General features: G+C 35.8%; 2 protein-coding genes across 6 annotated transcripts in view; one reads left to right on the top strand and one right to left on the bottom strand.

Moving 5' to 3' along the window:
- The window catches only part of Fkbp14 (peptidyl-prolyl cis-trans isomerase Fkb14), a 114,990-nt gene extending 111,393 nt beyond the window's left edge, over positions 1-3,597 (top strand). For both annotated transcript variants that reach the window (XM_033336203.2, XM_033336204.2), the window contains exon 4: positions 1,779-3,597. In XM_033336203.2, coding sequence (XP_033192094.1) covers positions 1,779-1,967 — 189 coding nt within the window. In that variant the 3' untranslated portion in view covers positions 1,968-3,597. The remainder of the gene's footprint in view (positions 1-1,778) is intronic.
- A 587-nt stretch (positions 3,598-4,184) lies between these two features.
- Positions 4,185-17,734, bottom strand: part of Fhos (Formin homology 2 domain containing) — a 245,288-nt gene continuing 231,738 nt past the window's right edge. For 3 of the 4 annotated variants that reach the window (XM_076627885.1, XM_076627886.1, XM_076627884.1), the window contains one exon: positions 4,185-5,821. In XM_076627885.1, the coding sequence (XP_076484000.1) occupies positions 5,748-5,821 (74 nt within the window). In that variant the 3' untranslated portion in view covers positions 4,185-5,747. Of the gene's footprint in view, positions 5,822-11,579; positions 11,667-17,734 lie in introns of all 4 variants that reach the window. The other variant, XM_076627887.1, reaches the window with a different exon arrangement.

Genomic DNA, 17,734 nt, shown 5'->3' with positions numbered 1-17,734 from the left:
AAATGATATTTAAGGAGAGATTCCTTTCACTCACTAAATACCGAAATATTACATTCTTTTTGTGCTCGTAATTCACGATAGTTAATCTATAACTAAAATTATATATATTAATACTAATATAATATCGAAACTCTTTTCATACTTGTTGTAATCCTTACACCATGGACCCTGTATAATACGGAATTCGTATAATACGAAACGCATCTCGAGTTGTAGGGGATTCTGCTAGATCAATAATGCGATGGTCGAGGATTATCGAATCCTATTCGAAATATGCTGGAACAATTTGATGGAAAAAATAGTTTCGACGATTCCACTTGTCTCATAAAATTTGTATGGATCAAAGGCCAATCACGGGCATCGCTTGCTGCTGGCTTTATCTCTGGCGTGCAAGTGCAAAGGATTAACATGTGCGCATTGTGTCGAGGGAAAGGGATGTAAAGCTCGTAACGTTATATTCTTTTTTTTTTGCCCTACTGTTTTCAACGTGTAACAAACGTGCGCGACTAATCCTTTGCTACCTTTTTTCGTATTTTATTCCCTTGCGTATATAGATACGTTTTAATCATTTAAAAATATTGTGCGACTGACAACTTTTTAGCCGTGGATATATTGCGTCAAAGTACATTTAAAAACATAGTTCCGAGCATTTTTCATCCCTTTTGGCTTATTGCTGAAGAAAAGAGTTTTTAAATAAATAAAAGCACGCTCGCGCACCGAATTTATATGCTTACCCTGTTTAAGACAGCTTGAAATGCACTGTTATAAAGCTTCAAATTGTATTTTATGTAGAGAAATGTTGGAGCGAATAAATCCCTTTGACGACTGATAAATTCTCCTCTTCCCATTTATTCCTTTGAATTATTTTTGCTACGTATTGAAATCATTAAATAACGATAAAAAAGTAATAGTGAAAAATTTGAATATAAATTTTTAAATGACTTAATTAGAAGTAATCAGTGCATTTCGAAGCTATATTTAATTGCTTAACGTGTTTCGTATCACAGGAAACAAAAATTCAATCTTCTAAGAAAAAATCTAACTTCGACACAAGAAACTCGATATACATGCTTCTTTCTAATTGAATACGCTAATTTATCTTTATTTCATTTATTAACTCAACATCCGCTGAAAACGCTTAGCTTCTTTCCGACATGACTCATTAATAGAAAATTGGAGATTGGGAAATTAAGACGTGATGAATCAAATTTTACATCCTTTCTAGACGAACTTAGAATTCGATACACTGTCAATTCACATTCCATATTACCAACTAAAATTCAATATACATTTACCATTCTCTTGAATGTTCCAAATATATTGATTATTACTATGTTTAATTGAAATACTACCTTTTAGTAACCAAGCAATATAAAACTCATGAAATCGATAAAAATAGGCTTATCTGCCTTATATAACAAATACATTAAAAAAAAAGCAGAATTTTGGATTCTATGTATGAGATATATATATAAAATATTGCGTAGTACAAATCATCCAGAAGCCATATCGGTCACGTCCAAAATATGAGAATGAAGAAACATAATAACGTTACAAGTATTTAAACAAAATTTTTTTAATTTACCTTGGACCTTATTATTAAAATCACTTCAACTTGTGAAACTTATAAAAAATAGAATTGATCGTTTCAATTTCTGAGTGATTCAAAAAGAACTTCGCACGATCGTTTCTCTTTACTAACATCGCAAAAGCAAAAGAAAATCAGAGTCTAAATGACTGCGTTACCGCTCGATGCTGACATGTTTGTTTGTGTACAGGTGAGCGAGTACCTGAGGAAACAAATGATCGAGGCGGAGCAGAGCGGAGCCGGCGACAACGAGGAGATGAAGAAGATGCTGGTTGACCACGACAAGCTGGTCGAGGAGATCTTCCAGCACGAGGACAAAGACAAGAACGGCTTCATCTCCCACGACGAGTTCAGTGGGCCGAAGCACGATGAGCTCTGAAGTCTTCGTGCCGCGTCGCCGCGTCTCCGAGCACCGCGTCGCCGACGGCGTCGTGTCTCGCGCCACCACGTGTTCACATCCGCGCGGAATCGTCTCGTCGAGTCTTGTCCGATCCGCGAGGAACACCTCTGAACACGGAACCCTTCGCAGCCGTGTCATATCGATCGATTGATCGATCGTTTGTCCCGTGGACTGTGTTGAAACACGAACATCCGCTTTTTCGACGCGTCTGCTGCGCGGTGCACGCGAATCTTTCAAGCTTGAGGAAGAAAAAAAAAAGAGAAGCGCGGACGGATCTCTTCTTCGCTAGGGAATTTCTCTCGTGAAAGGAGGACAGTGGCCAGTCGTCGATCGAAGGAACGAAGGAAAGCGTCTGAGAACTCCGTATCCATAGGAACTCCATAGAGGGACTCGACCGAGAAATTGACCGAAAGAGTATCAAAAGTGCAAAGGCAGTTCAGTTCGTCTTACTAAGATTCCTCTTCTTGTCCAAGGAAGAAACTCGAAGATTACGAGTCTGTACGAGCTTGCTCGAGTAATTGGAAGGATTGCGAGAATTAATCGCAAAGCCAGGCTTAGAATGTTGCACATTCTTTCTACACGAACGAAACCAAGTTCTAAGAGAATCGGTGGAGGGAAAGGAGGAAGAAAACTACCTCTTGCGATGTGTCGACTATGTCCTCGAATGTTCTTGTATTTTCGGGACGTTTATCCCTCTGTCGATGAACACGTTTTCTAAGAAAAGACGAAATAATCTGTCAACGCAATAATAACGCGCGAGTAAAAGAATGGGAAAGAGACGAAGAAATAAGACAGAAGAGAAAAGGACGAGCGTGTTAAGGATGTTTTCAGGATGCTCTGGCGCATTTTTCATCGGAGATATACGGCTTTCAGGGACACGTTCCAACTATATAAACCGGGAATTTACGTTTCCGAGAGTGATAACTCGCGAGTGGCGTAAAGACATGACTGGTCGAGCGATCGAAAACCTGGCACGAAGCGAGGCTGTTCTAACGTAATATAATTATACAAATATAGATAGAAAGAAACGAAGGGAAAGAACGGCAGGGAGTGAGAGAAAGAGAAGAAGGGTGATATAATGTGAAAGAGACAGAGAAAGTGTTTTTTCTACACGACTATAGATGTTAGCGTATTAATTAAGCGCATCGATGTAACGGTGCTAAAAATCACACGCGAAAACGTTCTGTCCCTCTCTCAAAAAGCTTCTTCCTTTTTGTCCACCCCCGCCCCTACCCGCCTTTTATGCCGTATCACACACGACACACATTTAATTGTACACACATACACACAGTTACCCCCTTTTTCACCAGCATCGACAAGCCCCGCCGGCATTCTCAGCCACGAATTTCACGCGAGAAACGTATCCAAGACTGGTGGAGAGGAACTTGATAGAGTAGAAGCCGCGAGATAACCTCGAGGATGTTACGTGGTGGAGATGAGTGGCGGTCGCAAAGCAACGCGATCTTTTTTCTCCCATGATCGACGATCTATCATTATTACACTTTTAACTGATACGTTTTTATTACTACATTATATTGTATATTGTTAAAGTTGGACGAAGGTTAATAATAAATCGTGTGTCTCGAGCACAGTTTGTTATATAAAAGAATTTGTTTGATTCGTATACCGCACCAACCTTTCCCTTTTTCTAGTCAGTAGATTTCAGCAAAAGGGATCGTCATTCGATTCTGAATTTTGTCTTACCTCTTGTATCGACGAATCGAATGAAATTATTCCTTTCTTTTTTCGTTTCGAGTAAATTCTTTATTACGAACGTTATGATTATACAGAAAATTTTTGTTTGGAAATTTTAGTACGTGCTTGAAGGTATCATGCAACTGTTCTGAAATTATTTTTATTTTGTCCGCTTTTGAAGTTAAATAAGGATAAATAAGATACAAGTCAAATAAGGATAAATAAAGATAAAGAATGTAAAAACACCGATGCAGAATTATTTTTAATTTGCACGTTTTGGTGACTGGGGCCATACAACGAAGAAACGTTACGTAAACATCGACCTTTTTTGTTGGAAATAAAATACAAATTAAAACGAAGTACTCGAGAATTAATTAACTCGATCCAAACCGTTGTAGATCATCTATGATGGAATCCTATGCTACATTAATCGAGGGTCAATTTCGCAAATTGCATGGAAGGATAGGAACAAAAATGGGGAACACCAAATAAACAAGACGATTCATTATTGCTGTTTTCAATTTTATTTCAAGAATCATTTCCGCAGAAAATTACAGTAATAGCGCATGCGCAACATCACGCAGCGCGATAATAAGGTGATGATTAAATTAATTAAGTTTCTCCTCTCGCCGAACAAATCACACCGTTTACAAATTTTCGCCGTCTAGGTGTGCAAAATTCACTACCTACGATATCGGCAGAAATAAAATCGCTATTCACGTTCATAAACTCTCTCGTGTTCGTTTCCTAGTTTCTTCCTTCGTCGACAGAAAAAAAAGAGAGAAAAAGAAATACGTACGAAAGATACGGTTTCGTATCATCGAATGGTTCATTGAATTTCGTTCGGAACTTTCTTTAAACCTGAAGAGAGAACTCAAAGTTTTTCATCGACGGATCAAAAGTGTCGTTTGAGGCACGTTTCGATAAGATTGTCCGATTTTTCATCGCTGTCGTTCGAACTTTCAAGTGTTTGCTCGAATGCAGAAACATCTCAGCGGGTATTTCAATAATCTTCTCGTTCCATGTTGCAAAAGCGAATTGCTTCGAGAAATGCTTTCTCCTCTTCGCGTACGAGCATTTATTCGCGAGAAACTGTCACCGCGGAAGATGCATCTGAAAACTTCTCTCTCCATTTTTTTCCTTCTTTCACGCCGCTTTTTTCCGCGCAAAGAAGATGGAGAGGATATAAGTTTCAAAAGTCGTTGCATTCGTTCGCGATGCGAAACGCTGACCCGTAAGCTCGTCGCTTCGTCGCCTACAAGCCAGCAGTCGTACTAAACGAGATGTGAGCCGTCTGACTGATCATCCCGATCTGTTTCTCTTTCGTTGTGCCACACCATCGGTCATTTTTAGCGATTGCGAACAGTTGAGTGCATAAAATATTTCTCGATATGTGTACATCTTCTTAAGGAAAATTCTTAAAAAATATACATAACGAAAATTAAATGATTTACCATTTAACGCATATGCACGTATCAACTTATGAACCGATAGAAAACTTGTTACTTTTATTCGTCATCTTTCACCATTCGTACAATAAAAAATCTATTAAATTGATAAAACTTGACCAATTTAATTGGTTAGAAAACACCTCTTGGTATCAAAATTGCGAAATTCAACTCTGATCGTCTGTAACTATAAAGCTTTAGGCCAGTACGGTTTGCTCAACTACGGTATTTGATCGTATTTGGAAAAGTACGAACGACATTTGAAGCGATAAGATCGAAAAATAGAATGGAAGGCCTCGAGTTTCGTCTTCACCGACGAATTTCATAAAAACGATAGCTTTCTGCCAACGTACAGAAAGTTCGATAGAAATATATATATATAAGCGTGTATATATATCTATATATGTATATGTATATATAATTCTTTTAACATATAACCTTGGTGTATGCGATTTCCATAGAGAGGCTTTTTGTTTCATCGTGTTCGTTGGTTGCGCCTCCGTGAAATCGCAATGTTCTGGTCGTGTGATCAACGTCCGACCGAACATTCGATGATCGTGTTACTATCCCTCCTTTCTTCTCGTGGACGAGCTACAGGTTTCGAGTTTTATCACAGTCAGTAGCCCTTGATGTAGGTGGCGATGTGTTTCTTCTCCTCTTCCGAGAGGCCGTTCTTCAGCGTTCTACGCACTGTGAATTATACACAATTGATATTTGTCTACATCGAAGCAGTAGTATCGTTAGAAGTAAGTTTAAAAGATGCAGGTAATTTTAAATATTAGAACATTTCGTGTAACTTTTTATTATACATAGATATTTTTACATTTAGAATTTTTACATTTTATTCTAATAAATGTACACTCTTCAAACGTCATAACAGCCGTACATGTCGTTCAATACGTCAGTATTATCAATATCATTATTTTCATATACTTGAATAGTATTTATGGAGGGAAAGTATTTTAATCTTACTTTACACGTAATGTTCGTCAATTTAAAACATTCAAACTATAATGCTGTACAAGTCACGTAAAATATCATTCCAAATAATAGTTTTGCATGCGATAGAACCAAAGGAAATAGTAATAATTAAGCTAACATTTCACGCCATTATTTACACCATGGGTCAAAGGCATTTCAGATCGCCGAGGATCCTATCTCGTAGGTTTGGCTGAAGTACCTTGCATGACACAAGCGTTTAATGGAAGAAACGAATGGTTATTAACGATACCTACGTGTCTTTGATAATCACGATCCATACCATAATATGTGCTAGTGCTACAACTAGGAAGTATTATTATAATATTAGATATTTAATCGTTTCACACAATAATTGATCAAGCGAAAATTGATTCATGTGTGTTAGTGTGAGTGACATTTGTTATTAACATGACGCGAACTCGCAGTTAACGGAATGAAAATGAACAACTCGCACTTGCATATATAATTACGAATGCTGGTTAATGCATTTAGAAAATTATGACGCGCGTTCGCCGCCTATGAATCGAATAATTTTCAAATTCAAAGCTGACGATTGTTATTATCGAGATATCGCTTGAAATATTTAATATTTTATCAAAGAAACACGATTTCATCGAGTATACCAGATGTAGGTATTCTCTGAATTTGGAAAATGAATTTCCTACTAAATATATTATAATGAATTTGACGTTAATTTAAATCGTTGAAATTATACGAAAGGTTTCTTTTGATTTCGTGTGCACAAAATATTTTAATAATTTTGTCATAATCAAAATTGTCATTCCAAATATTCATACCAACAGCACTGGAATTATTATCGACATTTTCAAATTTATTCTACTAATGAACATTCGAAGAGAATTTGATGCGATACTATGTATTTGCTTTACGATTAAAGACATACCTGTATAATTCCATGGAAGTATTATTTTTCTAAAATTTTGTCAAAATTTCGAACGAAGATTATACTGAAAAAGTAATCACTTCCTGAGTATAACCAATTTGATTGATCAACAGTAGCTGCTTTCACTTCTTCTATTCTCAATGCATTCCAAACACGAAATCTGAAATTCGTTTGGGCAAGTCGATCGATTCTATCCACGATGGCACGATGAAATAACATAGGAACTAATCGAATAAAGAAACGAAAGGTAACCATGCAACTGTCGATAGACATCTAGACAAACGCATTGCGTAACTCGAATGAGAAAAATCGAATTTACTGCAAATTATTCAGTTATATACAATATAACGTGCATACGTTGCTTCTTCCTAGTAGTACAATAGCTGCTCATTTGTAATACAAAAATGAGACGAAACGTTACTTTGTGCCAGCGATCATCCAATCCCATAAAATAAACTTTTCGAAGCGATGCCATTGAAATTGATTCGGATTCATGAGTACACGTCGAATCTCACCTAATGGCTAATGTACATGAAACAGAACACCATATTACCGCCAACAATAACCACACAACACGTTCAACAGTGACTCTTTAGAGAGTGTCAATTCGTAGATTCATTCTTTTCGTAATAATGGGTCCTGTGATCGGCCGAATTGGCCGATTTTCGCGCGTCGTTGACTTCCAATTTAATGTTGCTCGGGCGAATCGCTAGTGCTTCGATCGTCTGACAAACACGGGATCCATATAACTCCGATTTATTCGGCGTAACGCGTGTGCCGCGCGCGTCGGGACGCACCAGAACGCTCCGTGATCACGTTATTAACGAGACACCGCCGAACCGTGTTTATCGTGTATATCGGTCCACGGCCGCACTCCATCCGAGCTACTTAGCAAATATTTGTCGCGACAGGGAAGGAGGATCGATACCAACGAAATTAGTTCGCTCGCTGCTTCTTTCGATATGCCTGTATGTGCATAATACGTATATGTATGTGTATGTGTGTCAAAAGTGTGCACCATCGTATCATACAACGATGGTAATTCGATTGATTGTGTGTGTGCGTGTGCGTTGTACGAGTGATGTACACAGCTCTAGGCGAAAACTCCCCGATATTTTGCTATGTTCTTCAACAACAATGTGCAATGCCGTTTAATGAGGTAATAAGGTTGGGAACATTTAATTTGATATACAGAGTGTTATTACTTTTCTAAGTTATTTTCATAGATTTCTGGTGAATTTGTGAGATGATAAATGTTACTTTCATTAATTTATATATTTTACTAACATATATGTAACGACTAAAGTGTCCGGATACTTATGACCATTGATCAGATGTAGATCATAATGATAAATTTCTTTGATCAAAGAACGTAAAATACGTACGATCGATCAATTTAATCGTCGTGTAATTGATTATCGTGATTTCACAAAATAATTGAAAGTTTATTTTACTTTGTTTGGTATTTATTCTTTTCTTTGATCAGAGATCTTATTCTATTTCTTTGATCAAAGAACGTAAAATACGTACGGTCGATCAATTTAATCGTCGTTTAATTGATTATCGTGATTTCACAAAATAATTGAAAGTTTATTTTACTTTGTTTAATATTTATTCGAGACCTATTTTCTCTCGTACCTATATTACTTTCTTCTGGTTACCACCATAAATAAAGCTAGTTAAAATTTAATTATCAGTTCCGAAAGTAATTAACACGAAGTCTGAAATTAATCAACACGCGGATGGCATCTTCGAACGAGATTCTCTTCGCATCATCGTATCGTCGTTGCTTTCGTCGCGTTTCCCGGCGACCGATCTCCTTTTCCAACGATTCATTATTCCCTTTCGCAACAAATACACTGTAAGGATTAATCAGAACTAGGGGTATCAACAGACTCCGTAATATATTCCCTCGGGTTCGTACGTGTCGCTTATTACGTAATTCACAAGCAGAATTATTTCATGAAATGATTAGAAGGTAAAACTGACAGTTATACAAACGCCGTATTACATTGTATATTAACATTGCATAAATATACGAATGGCAATACGAATCGCATTACATAAGATAACTACGTAATCCAGCTATTGATAATGTTAAACCACATTTACCCTAAGTGGATTGATTGATTCATTGGTAATTGAGTTCAATATTTGCTTCATTATAAAAGCAATGTAGCTTATGGTAAAATATAATTCTATATACAGGGCGGTTGGTAACTGGTGGTACAAGCGGAAATGGGGTGATTCTACGCGAAAAAAGAAGTCGAAAATATAGAATAAAAATTTTTTATTTTTTTTCAAATTTTTTCATCGAGACAACAAAGCCTCAAACGACAAATTTTTATTCTATATTTTCGACTTCTTTTTTCGCGTAGAATCACCACCTTTCCGTTTGTACCACCAGTTACCAACCACCCTGTATATACAGATATAGACAATTTGTTCCCCTTATTTCTCGATACTCATCGCTGTCGTTGCTCCAACGAAACGACGTTATCGTAATATTTTTCAATGATTTTTTCGATTACTATAATTGCTTTCTGATTTTCTTAAGGTAAACTGAGGCGTCTACTTTTCTCTCTAAACTTATTATCGCTTTTAAGCGCTACTGTTGTTGTTTTGTTAGAATGAAATTCAAGCAGATAAGTATGTTTTAACATCGTTTGCTGCCTGTGTAAATCAAACGTCGTTGAAAACATCTTCGACAAGCGCGCCGCTTGAATTATTCAACATTCCACGGGTTTATCACTTTCTCTCTATACAAATGCATGATAGAAGCGCGTGCAACGTATGTAATCATACGGCGCGACTAAAAGGAGCCATCGAAACAAGAATTCATCACGTACACTCAGATAAATTAAGATCGAATCGCTCTTCTGTCGTTTATTTCAATTTATCCTGTCTTTCGAACCAACTTAATTATTGGAACATGAAATATCCATACTCGTATTTCGAAGTATTTCTAAGTACGTGTCTGAACACGAACACGAAGCAATAACGCATTCGACATGCAATTTACAAATAAATTGAAACGATAACGAAACCTTTTACTACTCCATGATCAACATTATGATCGAGTATCTCACTTTCGATTAATCTCAGTAAGAAGTATGCAATATTTTACTTTGCTTTGGACAGGATTATTAATTAATTAAGGATACCGAACAGTTTTTACCGATAAGGTTGTTCTTCGAGGTGAATTTGCAAAGGCAAGAACTGCCTTGGTTAGGGCAAAAGTCCGTCCGAGGTAAATACATTTAGGTCGCGCAATTCCCCTACAAGCCAAAGAAACTTCTGCCACAAAGGCGTAGGTGTAACACATGGCGGTTCAACTTTTTACTTAACCTTCGAATGAGTAACAGGCTTACTCGTCTTTGTGATCTAAATTACAGGATGATAGGTCTTGAGATGTAGTTGTGAAAATTAAAATTGTAGCGGCACATGAATCACATTGGGGTCACCAATTATTGTAGGATGATTAAACGTGTTGGTGATGTATAGTGATCGGTAATCAGTCTTTGGAAACAGTTTAGAGCGAATCAATCTGTAATCAGTTGGTTAGTATCGAGCGTTTTATATCGACCAGTATCCAGCGAACTATGGTTGATTTTGTATTCTGTATTACATATTTAAAATATTTTTAAATACATTTGACGTCACTATATACCAACACGTTTAATCATCCTCCACAAAATTATGGAACATGAATTTTAATCTTCAAAAAGTATATTTTTGACTTAATTCGAGAGACAGACGGACGCCTACGAATAATCGGACGTCACTACGTTTAACCAAATTTTCCAATATATTTAAAGTCATCTAAATGTAGATCGTACGATCAATACGATGAAATTGTACGAACGTAACATGTATGTATATGTAGCATATGCAAAATATCTCCGACAGAACATCTCGAATATTAATAGATCCTAAGGTCTGTTCAAAATCAACTGATCTAAATGAACGGTCACGAATAGACTGCAGATTTTCACGCATTTATAAATTAGAAATGTATACAATATATAATGTATAACAATATATAAAATTATAAGAAGACGAAATAAATTTCGATTTATATTTCATTTCCTTAATTACGTTTATAAAAATATGAGATTGCATAAACATCCGCCGTGTAATGCCAATATACCTTCGATAAATATCGCGACCTTCGTTTCTGTCCATCTACCATTAATTTCAAACAGACCTCGATATCTCGATTAAAAGTTTCATTCGGCATGCCCAGCAAAATTATATCGTCATCGAACACAAAGCAAACGAAGAGTAACCGTGAATAAATCGCGAGTCTCGCCAAGAGACGTTCCAATCAACAGATAAAACGTCAACCTTAAAATATTGCGTTCGTGTCGCATGCTGCAAAGGACAAGCAAAGCATACCCAGACGGAAAGAAGCAAGAAGGCATTCCAAGGCGAAAGGAAAGAAAATATGAAACACGCGGTTGAAAAGGGAAGAACAGATGATAGATACAGAGACACGCGTTACACGCAGAGGATGAAAAATAAAGAAAAAGAAAGTTGCGTTTAATCGAAAAACCAGCGAACCTTCATCGCGTCGGTCACGATCGGTAGCCCTTCAGGGTTGGTACCCTTCCGGCGTGGTGTTGTTCTCCCGGGTGCGCGACCGCTTCACTGTCAGACAGAAAAAAAGAGGAAGGGAAGAAGGCTAGGCCACCCCGTTAGCAACCGCCACCAGTTTATATTTATACACGTACGTACGTACGTACCTTACACACGCGCGCAAACACATACACGCGGCTATTTATACACTTGTATATTGTATATTACGCTGTACAAAAGCCTCGGTTCATGCAGTGATAGAGATACAATAGCAGCTAATTATATTTAAAGACCATAGACGAAAACAATGACAGCAAATATTCCACGTTGTAATATTGTGTGTCACCAAAACTATTCCTTTATTTGGTTGGAAGAATGTATTTCTGTACTCTATCGAAAGTTCCAAAAATGATTCTTTATTTGATTTATTAGGAAACTTATATTGGCGAAACTCATATTGAAGTTTCTTTCTTAACTATTTTAACATCGAAATCAAGAGACGAGAAGGTAGGCTTATCTTACTCAAGAGAACGACAAAAGAGTGAGAAAAAATATTACAATAATTATTCAAATCAATAATACTTTTTATGTTTCAAATTATAGCATTTAATGAGAATTTTTATATCCATTCGGAAAATTAAAATATTTCCTTTTGGTAGATTCGAGTTAAAACTTTCGCACAGTTAGTATTTGCGTGCGTGTGTGCCTGTACGTGTGTACGTGTAGTCAAGCCATCACCACACCCCTCGCTACGCCACCTTAAACTGGATAATTCGGGACAAAGGGAAGGAAATTAGGAAAAAAAGGGGAAACGAGGATGGAGGTTTCACCGGGTGTAAAGCACGCCTCCTGAATTACATATACGCATGCTAACACAATGGCAATAGTTATTTTCCCTCAACGCAACTAGTTTCCTTGTCTCATTCTTTTTTCCCCAATCTGACTCTTTTTCTCTTCTTAGCTTATTATATCATTTACTTTATTTAATACTCTATGTGTTGTACGTGCGGCAACTACCCCTAACGTGTTCACTGTTAATGCAACATCGTTGATGCATTATGGACCAAGTCTCTTGCGTATGTTTGTAATTTTCTGTGTTTTGCTGCCGGATGGAGAGAATCAACACGTTTCCACGGGAAATATATTCGCTAATGTATGTTTCCTTGTATAACGAGGTTTTCAGTGGTGTTTTTATATTACGCCAATGGAGATGGGGCGCAGAAACCTCCGTAAGCCCCGAGCTTAACTCGAACAAGACCAAATACGCTGTGTATTCTAATGACTGCTGCTTACATTAAATCGTTGCGTTTTTAACTTCTTATGAAAACTAGTATCGTTGTTATTAAATTTTTCTTTCCAATTTAGAAGGTGGAAATTATTTCGAGAGAATATCATCTTCTTCCTTCTACGTATTTTATGAATACACTATATTTATTGTATCAATGCCTTTTGCATTTTAACTGCATTTTTTATGAAATAATATCATTACTATAATACGTTTCTTTTCAATTTAAAAAATGCAAATTATTTCGAGGTAATATCATTTTCTTCCTCTTACGTGTTTTATGAAATTATATATATCGTATCATACCTTTAACATTTCAACTATATTTTTTATAGACTGATATTATTGTTACAATACTTTCCTTTTCAATTTAAAAACTGGACATTATTTTGCGATGACATATATGTTATACAACTATATAATATTTACTCTGTTAAAAAGGTTATTATGTAAGAAAGATCTCGATAATTTTTATAATATCAACATCAAATGAAAGTAACTGATAAAAAAGTACACACGTAATAAATGAGAGAATATAGTTCGCGTAACGAAATGTTATCAAATCAACTCCGCGTTATATTCTATTACGAACGTATCAACGGTAAATAGCTTAAAGTTCCAGGAACACGTACGTTTAATTTCCGCTCCACTAAACTCTTCTGCTTAAAGCATCTATAAATGCGACTCAAGTACCAAACGATACTTCTGATTGAAATGTTTGTCGCTTTTCCCTCAGATATACGAACAAATATTTGTAGAAACGGGAAAAAAATCCAAACTATGCGTCTGTCGGCTGCACAGTGAAAGAAAAAAAGAAAAAAAAAGAAGAGACAGATCCATAAAGTGTAAATCCTGACTTTATTATGAGTGGCACGAACGAGATTCATTCTTCCATCGATCGTTCGAAACGGCGCGACGTGTGGCATAGGAATTGAAATCGTAGCCTATTTGCTTTCCTCCCGTATATCCTTTTCACAGAAAGCACGCACTACGAACTTCTCTCTATGCCGATATGTCTGCATTTTTTTTTTTTTATTTTACTGCGGTATGTATGCAATGTTTAATCGTTATCTTCTATCCTTTTGCACCCTCGCGTGCATGCAGCAAATACCTCGTTATACGATGCTGGAAACGTTTATACGTTTCGTTGGTAAAAATCTACCCTTGTTTTCGATTAAAAAATTACAGTATTGATCGATGATATATGGTAATAATAATTGAATCTTCTTTATGGAAGAGAAAAGAATCAGAATATTTGTCTGGGGTTACATCTTTCTACGCACAGTTTATCGTGTTTAACGTATTGCTGAATTATCTGAATCTTTAGAATCTTTCATTTTTATGAATCTACTACTACGAAGGTTAATTCTGTATACGCTACCGGTGTTACTATAACAATATTGATAATGTAAATATTTCTATATGAGTTTGTTTCTAAGTTTTTTAATTTTTCTGTATAAACTATGTAGGAATTACGAATATGCTATATGTAAATACTTATTATACGAATACTAATTTACACAATATTTTTCAACAGTGTAAATATTCCAACTTTGATGTAATAACTGGGCATAAAAAAAAGTTGTTTAAAAACTGCCGGGAATGATATTTTATCAGCATCGTTCGAATACAAGCGTTAGAAGGAAGTCAAATATTTCTCTATTTTCTGTATGAAGTTTCATAAAAATCGAAAATACCAAAAACTGATTCGCGTGGCCAGTGTCACGGTTATATTTCATTTTCACAGCAAAAAATGTCACACCTCGAAAGACATTTTAACATTTTATTCGCCACTTCGCATTACGTTCCTTTTCGTTACATTTCTTTTTCTTTTTTCGCAGACTCGTTTGTAACGTCGAAAACGAAATTCTTAAAACACCCGGCAATAAACCGAAAAAAGACGTTTTCAACAGAGATACGAGGAAAATTCGGTGGATTTTTCAAACGTTGACGCATTCAACTATAAAAACGGTGCGACCAGCACGCTCCGGGAACCGTGTGTCCCGAAACTGTGAATGGCCGCAATATAAAATGCAAATGACACTTTCACCAAACTGTGGGGGCGTCTCATTTTCGTGGAAAGCCGTTTAAAAAACTGCCACCGCAGATGTTGCTTGAAAAACTTGCGAAACCTACGTGGCTTGCATGACGCATGGTGATCAAAACTTTGTCGTAACTGGGATTATTTATTCCCACCGGTGGAAATATACAAGTTTTACTCAAACTTCTTAACAAACAATTTCTTCGAATATCTTTTATAATTGGAAACGATATACAGCGGTACGTGAAAGTATCTGAACACTTACAGACATCTCTTCTAAATATATGTATTATGTGTATTATGCGAAACATTTTGATATTTCATTAACGTTGTAACGAGACCAAACGATTATATTGATAGAGTTTGAAAGAAATCTGAAAGTATAGATTTAGCAGAGATGGTAAAAGTATTTAAACAGTTACTTCAATAACCTCGATATTTTACGTGGGACTATCTTTAATGGTTATTATATGCTTAAAATTATTATTTATGTCGTAGAATAATTATTTTACTCAATATATATTTACAATGAATGTCTTGTAACTTCTGTATGCATTTCCAGATTGGTTTCAAATATTCATACAATCATGTCACTAAGGAAATTTCAAAATATTTTATATGATGCAATATATAAAAGTTTGATACTGTGATAAGTGTTGAAATTCTTTCACGAGCCAGTGTATCTAGCTAGGGCCATAAATCGTTCAGTGATTAGAATTTCTAATTTTCGGCGACTGCAACAAGTAATTAGAGATAAATATCCTTTCTGTGGGTTATCCATTTTCTCCAATATGGGGTGTCTGCTTTTTAATTTACAATTACAACTTGGTCGTAAATGAATTGCTGCGTATAAATACCTGAACCTTTTTCATTACCTTGATGCGTAAAATCACACCTTATAAATATGGCTGAAACTTTTTCATACCCCGTATATGTACAGTTACGCGAGATTGAAAGGAAAGATGAAGGAAGATCGGTGCCAATAAGGTGCTCGAAGAAAATTGAACGAACGATCGAAGTTTGTTTAATGTTAATGTTGTCTTCGATCGCGGGCGTTTCGAATTTCGCCTCCGAACTTCCGCTTACAGATCGATGCGTCTCGCGAATCTTTATTTATGGACCGATCGTTCTAGATCGTTTTAGAGGAATTTACTCGAGGATTCCATTTGCAGACGTATAAATTATTCCACGGATAAAGCAGGAATAATACTGGCGCTAACATTTTCAGGAATCGATTTCGTTACTGTTTCACTTCGACTTGTCAACACCTGCCTGCCTTACCGGACGCTTTTAAGGATTAAAAGCTCGGCATTAAACCTGGAGACAGATTTATTTGATTTCACAAACAGATAACTTCTCTCACGAAATTATGATTGGCGTTGTCTGTTTTCTGGTTACAACAGAAATTAATAGAGTGCTTCTGTCATGAAAAATCAGGAAACGTTATTAGTATTAGAAATCAATTTGTTTCCTTTGTTTACGAATTAATATCTGAATGAAAATTTCTCGAATATTCGGAGAAAATTCTTCTTCTATTTCATAAATATTAACGTCTTGAAACTTTTGTGTCAACAGATATAAATATAATTTATTTTCAACGCAAATAAAATAACGTTTAAAAAAATATTTTTAAATAAAACAATTATTATGTTCAAAAGATTGGTAACATGATGGATGAGTTAATTCCCTAGTTAATCAGCAAAAACAGATCGAATATAATACGTCGAATAAATATTTCTATATTGCTTAAGTAATAGAAATAGTAAATGAAATTGTTTTTTAGATTAAATAGTCACAAATTGACTTTCTAGTAATCGCGTTAATACACGTAACAAAACAAATCTTTGAAATGATAGAAATTGCTAATAATTGTACGCTATAAAGTTGTCCTACTGTATAAACATGATCAAGAAGAACAGTTCAACGGAGAAGTATTGCTCCGAGGATACAAATGAAGGAATCCCGAGGAGGATTACGAACTTCTATGATATTTTCTTAATTAATGTTAGTGCAACTTCAAGCCCGTGTCTGTTGTTGTCTGTGATAGATCGTATCGTCACTGGATATGAGAAATCAGATTCAGACAAATCGACCATTTCAAAAAATTTCCATTTTCTCACAGGTTTCATTTTCATTACAATTTCACATGTTCCTGCTGGGGGTAGCCACCCTCATGATAATCAAACAGCCAAAAAATTCTACCAAATGTCCAAATCGGACAAATTGTGAATGTAAACAACTAAATAAAAAAAAAAAAATTTCACATGTGGCAAAAAAAACAAAAAAATAAAGAAAAATCAACATTTAATTCTCGACATACCTTTTGATATAATCTAAATAGATAAAAAATTTAGCATTCAAATGGACACGTCATAATCCAATGTACGAGAAATTATTCTATTTCTCATTTTTTACTCGACAAGTTATTCCTATGCTTAAACATCGACAATCGATCAACTTGAACAAATATTTTTTAAAAAATTCTATTTTATTAAAAACACAATTCTAATAAAAATTTAAGCGTTCAGATTTTGTAATATATTTAATTCAAAATTCACAATAAAAGAGATGAAAATGACAAATGACGCCATAATTCCAATACAACGAGAAAGTTGTCAACGAATTACTGTCTCGTTGGTCGAATCCCGGTAGATTAATCGCTGGTCGAGTTTCCAGAAATCACTTCCCGAACCTGCCAATTATTTATCTGCAAACAACGGTCGATCGTATCGAAATCTGCGTTTTCCGCTAGAAAACTAGAATCTCCGGGAAAACGCTTCTCAAATCCGGGGAGCGATTAATCAACCCAACCAG

Source organism: Bombus vancouverensis, chromosome 2, assembly GCF_051014615.1.
Source record: "Bombus vancouverensis nearcticus chromosome 2, iyBomVanc1_principal, whole genome shotgun sequence".
Taxonomy (NCBI): domain Eukaryota; kingdom Metazoa; phylum Arthropoda; class Insecta; order Hymenoptera; family Apidae; genus Bombus; species Bombus vancouverensis.
This window is presented reverse-complemented; position numbering and strand designations above follow the sequence as displayed.